The 6,000-nt window shown below is 37.9% G+C and overlaps 1 protein-coding gene across 1 annotated transcript in view; it reads left to right on the top strand.

The window, feature by feature from the left end:
- The window catches only part of LOC150091713 (peptidyl-prolyl cis-trans isomerase NIMA-interacting 4), a 57,819-nt gene extending 53,638 nt beyond the window's left edge, over positions 1-4,181 (top strand). The window contains exon 5 of the mRNA XM_090369408.1: positions 3,862-4,181. Coding sequence (XP_090225534.1) covers positions 3,862-4,020 — 159 coding nt within the window. The 3' untranslated portion in view covers positions 4,021-4,181. The remainder of the gene's footprint in view (positions 1-3,861) is intronic.
- Positions 4,182-6,000: the final 1,819 nt, after the last annotated feature.

Here is a 6,000-nt window from a genome sequence, read left to right as displayed (position 1 = left end):
AAAATAAATTTGATGAATTTGAAGGTATTGCTCAAAAACATCAAAGGGCAGATATTGTTGGGATATCAGAGACGTGGTGTCACACAGATATAAGGGATGCAGAAACTGCAATTTGGGGAGTAACAATGTCTACAGAAAGGATAGACAGGATAGGAAGGGAGGAGGGGTTATGCTATTAGTTAAAAAAACACATAAAATCCAAGGAAGTGAAGCCAGTCGACATCGCTGGACAGTGCAGTGTCGAGTCAGTTTTTGGTGTGACATAAGCATTGGGAGATCAAAATTGAGAGTAGGAGTGTGCTATAGGCCTAATGACTCTGATGAGTATAATAAGAAACTGTTCGGAGAAATAGAGTGGGCCAGTAAATCAGAGAGTCTTATAATGGGGGATTTTAATTTCCCAGATATTGACTGGGAATTTGGGGGGCTGGTCACTCACACAGTAAGCAAGGCTTTTGTGGATTTTATTGGATGATTGTTTTCTACATCAGCATGTTCGGGAGGCAACTAGAGGGAGTAATACTCCTTGATTTGATTATCAGTAGTGATTCTTCATGCATTAAGAATCTGCAGATAAATGAACCACTTGGTGGCAGTGATCACAGTGTGCTGAAGTGGGAGTTACTCAAAGAGGTAACTACCATTAGGGGTAAAGGGAAGGGGTATTGCTTTTCATAAAGGCGACTACAATGGACTGAGACAGTATTTAAAATTCTATACAGTGGGATCAAACTGATGATATTGCCAACAGCAAATTCAAAAATGGGAAGCATTCAAAGAACTTATCGTGGAAGCTACTAGGCTTTACATACCAACTAAGAAAATATTGTTCAAGGTTTAGGCCTAAATGGTTGTCAGATGAACTAATGAGGCATATGGCAGAGAAGAAAAAATGCATGGGATACATACAAATTAACACGTGACACGGACGCCTATGATAGATACAAGTTGATCTGTAACCAAGTTACAAAGGAGGTTAGGCAGGCGAAGGCAGATTACGAGAGATCCTTGGCAAGGGATGCGAAGAAAAAACAGCAAAGAGTTTCTTTACTTATGTAAAACTCTAGAAGGAAGGGGATGGAATCAGATTGGGTCCACTTGAGATCGATGGGTCAACTGTTGATGGACCCTGCTCGGGTAGCTAACAAACTAAAATGAATATTTTTGCATCGACATTCACACATGAGGAGTTATTCAGCGAGGGGAATGCCAGAGGTGTATTCAACTCTAGCAGTAAGCTAGAGAATCTTGTAATAACTGAGAGGCAAAGTGGAGGAGAAATTGTTGAAGATAAACACAAGAAAGGCACCTGGGGTGGATGGGATCTATCCAGTTATATTAAAGGAGGCAGCAAAGGAGGTAAGCAAACCCTTAGCCATAATTATGAGAGCTTCCTTGGACTCAGGGGAGGTACCCATTGACTGGAGATGTGCAAATGTGACCCCAATTCACAAAGGGGGATCAAAGGCTGACACAAGTAATTATAGACCTGTGAGTTTAACTTCTGTTCCCGGAAAATTAATGGAGGCACTGGTGAAAGAAGCACTGCAGGATCATCTAGACAAGACTTCAGTTATAGCTAGGACACAGCATGGTTTTGTTAAGGGGAAGTCTTGCCTGACCAATTTGATTGGATACTATGATGCAGTCACAAAAGAACTGGATGCAGGGAATAACTTTGATATTATATACTTGGATCTTAGAAAGGCTTTTGATACTGTTGCACATGGAAGACTGCTGCACAAATTGGAGCAGTGTGGCATTGGAGGCAAGTTGCTGCTATGGATAAAGGGGTGGTTGAGGGGGAGAAGACAGAGAGTGGTAATCAATGGACACTGCTCATCGTGGACTAATGTTATTAGTGGAGTCCCTCAGGGTTCAGTATTGGGGCCTTTATTGTTTTCTGTATTTATAAATGATATTGATGATGGTATATCAGGCTTAATGTCCAAGTTTGCAGACGATACGAAGGTTTTCAGGGTTGTCAAGGACACTACTGACACTATGCTGCTGCAACAGGATTTGGAAAGGTTGAGCAGATGGGCTTCGAGGTGGCAAATGAAGTTTAACATTGACAAATGTAAAGTACTACATATGGGGAAACAGCAACCCCAGAGCAACGTATCAACTCTGTGGTACTACACTGACAGTGGTAGAGAATGAAAGGGACCTGGGGGTGGTGGTGCAGGCAGATATGAAGTTCTCTGAGCAGTGCAGACGAGCTGCAAGAGTAGCTCATGGTGTATTGTCAATGATATATAGGAATTTTTTCTAGCAGGGATAAGGAGGTGATGATTATTCCCTTGTATAAGGCAATGGTCAGGCCACACCTAGAGTACTGTATACAGGCCTGGAGGCCTCATTTTAGGAAGGATGTAGAGCTGCTGGAACGAGTACAGAGAAGGGCAACTAGATTGGTGAATGGGACAAAGGGGTTCTCTTACGAAGAAAGGCTTAAGTTTTGCAAATTACAGTGTCCTGGGAAACTAGGCACCAGCGGGGTGATCTGATAGAGGTGTACAAAAGCCTTGAATGGTTTGAGCATGCCTCAATGCTGATGGGATTCTTCCTCTAGCTCAGAAAAAATCACCTGAGAGGGCATAAATTCAAATTGAGGAAAGACAGATGTAGGATAGATGTGCGGAAATTTGCCTTTAGCCAGCGGGTGGTTGGTGGGTGGAACAGACTTCCATCCCTTGTCGTGGAAGTTGATAGCCTAAATAAGTTTAAGGCTCAGCTGGACAGGTATTTCGAACGAACAGAGGGGTGAAGTGGAAGTGGTTATTTTTATTTATTTATGTTACTTTTTTTTTTTTTTTTTTTTTTTTGGCTGATGCTGCATAAGCTTGCTTTCTTGCATCAAATGCCTCTACTAATGCTAATGCTAATGCTAAAAATTGCTTTCTTTATCCTCCAAGTCATTGTTTTGCATATCTGTGCAGCAGTGAGGGGTTACGGAATTGCCCTCTTCCAAAGTATGAAGTACTGCTACGAATGCATTTACTTCTTTTCGTGGAGGGGGGTATCACCTTTCCTAATCGCCGTTGCCCCTATTTGTGTACTCTTTAGACAACATTTCCCCAAGAACCCTTTCCTTTTGCTCAGTGACAAGCGAGAGAGGCTTGAATAACCCCCAGCATAACAGGCATATTCTGTGCTTTGACTTGCTACAGATTAAGGTTTCTTCTGCGGAGGTGTGGCAAAGGTCGCATGTCCCAGCAGTTACTGCGAGTGCTGCGTTCTTAATCTGAATCATTATTGCCGTTAGCAAGCGGCTTTGTATTTTTGCTGAATTAAGAGATTAGAGTTCCAAGAGGTGGGGCAGCGGTCATTTTCGACTCCTGAGGCTATCCAGTCAAATAGCTCTCTTCATGGAGATTAACAATCACCTTGAAACGAGGTCAGGCGGTATTATGGCCCACGTCCATAGTTCAATTACTATTAATAAAAATATTAATAAATAATTACCTGATTAACACACAGGTCAAAGATGAATGTCACCATGTCATCCTAAGGATCATGTAGATACTATACATGGAACAGTTCATAGGGAATATCATTCACTATTAAACGTACACACGAAGCACATAGAATTTGCATCTGCACCGATGCAGGGCAGGCAACTGATATTCTTATTGAGTGTGATTTTTAGGATCGCCATGTATTTGTATATTTTTATTTCATTGTAATCTTAAAAATCCTGGTATAGTCTACATTGCTGATACAAAAAAGAAAGGGTGGGGAGAATAATTCTGTTACTGGAGTATATACATTATTTTTAAGAATAATAGGTACATTAAAACTCCCAAATTAATTAGAGTATTAGAACAGTTAATTTATTGATTATAAATGTTTTTACAGGGTGATCTGGGCTGGATGACAAGAGGCTCCATGGTTGGACCTTTTCAAGATGCTGCCTTTGCACTTCCCATAAGCACATTACAAAGTCCTGTATACACAGATCCACCAGTTAAAACCAAATTTGGTTACCACATAATAATGGTAGAAGGAAAGAAGTGATGATTTTTTAATGAATGAATAAAGCATATGAGTCATTTCAGCTTGTTACAGAACCATACTTTGTAGATACTTTTTTTTTATTTGTTTGTTTTAATTTGAAGGGGAAAAAGCATGTCAAGAAAATGATATATATAATAATAAAGGCTTAAATTTAAACTTATTTTCAAGATTTTTATAAAAATAATTAAAACAAAATATGTGAACAATTTACTAAATGCACATTTAGGTAATTATGCTATTACCTAATGCATAATTTGCATAATGCTATCTAGTACAGAATTATGCAACGTGTTTAGATATGATGTGTTTCAATTATTTGCATATCTAAACATATTTGAATTTAGCAAGTATAAAAACTTAAGTCATGGTTTCTAATGAAATAAATATAATTAAAGAAATTGGAATTTTCAATCCAATCAAAATAAAATGTTTAGTTGTAGTTATGAAAGTGTTGCTAAATGTTAAATATACCTGATGCTTATGTGTGTGTAGCTCAAAACACAGTTACTTTTACATTGTGTACATTTATTAACTGTTTCTTATTTATTACAAAAGCATTAGTGTCTTCAACATTGGGTGGAATTTTGTTATTAAGACATTAATGTTGCACTAAAATATTTGTTAGACTTCTTAACCACTTCCTTGACTCTTTAGGTAATGTGTTTCATTTTTATAGGCCATTCAATATGGATGCCCAGTTTTTTTTTTTTTTTTATATCAAACGGCATAAACTGGACATGTTTTCTACATGTGTATTAAAAAAAAAAAACAGTTCATTTAACTTTTGGCAATCCTTCTGCAGAAAGTAGTTTTCAGTTATGATGGGAATTGTGAGCAATTGACATGAAAAAACAGCACTAAAGTCTGAATTTCATATACCATATAAGATGTTTTTTTTTTTTTTACCAGAAATCTATTTCAAAAAATCACTCTGCATCTATAAGGTGATGGTCACAACTGTCATAAACAAACATCTTGTTATGTCTTGTCTCTCTGATGATTTTAGAGTTTTTGTCAATATACTAGTCATTTTATGAAACTTGCTAAAATGTTAAAAATATCCAAATAAATTACTGGCAAATTTGACCTTTTGGAAAAAATCTTGCTGGATCTGTTAAGGTACCATAATGAATATTTTTATGGTGTAGCTGTAATGAATGTTTTCATGGTGTAGCCATATCACTGTGCATGTGCACACTTATTCAACTTTAACCATACATTTCAGATTATCAGTACCCTATTACAATGGAATCAACAAAGAAAAGGCTTGCTTACACAACTGGGTACAAATTATAAGTCATCAGTTATGCAAAGGATCACAGAGAGCTGCAGAAAGATATTTTTGGCCACCACCAACAGAGAAGGTGATCCAGAAGTGGCAGAAACAAGAGGATGAACCCAGTATGGCAAATAAAACACAAGCATAACCTTTGTCAACCAACAGCAAAATGGGAGGACTTGAGAAAGAACTGAATAGCTGGGTAAGAGAGTAGAGGAACTGTGGTACATCTATGTTAATAAAAACAATTATTTTTGAAGTAAAAGCCAGTGCAGCAGCAAAGGGACATGATAATTTTGGTGGCACAAGTTGGTGTTATAGATTTGTGAAGCAAAATGGCTATGAGGATATTAGCATTACTATTAGGCATACGATGCAAGAAAGCAAGCTTATGCAGCATCAGCCAAAAAAAAAAAAAAAAAACAAAACCTCATTTCACCCAACCACTCCCTCCAAATGTTTGTCTAGTTCTGCCTTGAATCTATTTAAGCTATCAACTTCTACAACGACAAATGGAATTTTGTACCATAGTTCAATTAAAAATTGAACTATGGTACAAAAAAAGTGGTTGATTGCTGCAGCAATCAACCACTCGCTGACTAAAGGCAAACTTCTGCACATCTATCCTACATTCCTCAGTTTGAATTTATACCCTCTCAAGCGATTATTCTGAGCAAGAGAAAGAATCCCATCAGCATTGA

The sequence above is a fragment of the Mastigoproctus giganteus genome, chromosome 1 (genome assembly GCF_048544385.1).
Source record: "Mastigoproctus giganteus isolate SK-2022 chromosome 1, ASM4854438v1, whole genome shotgun sequence".
NCBI classification, from domain to species: domain Eukaryota; kingdom Metazoa; phylum Arthropoda; class Arachnida; order Uropygi; family Thelyphonidae; genus Mastigoproctus; species Mastigoproctus giganteus.
Note: the sequence above shows the minus strand (reverse complement) of the source record. Positions and strands in the feature narration are given on the sequence as shown.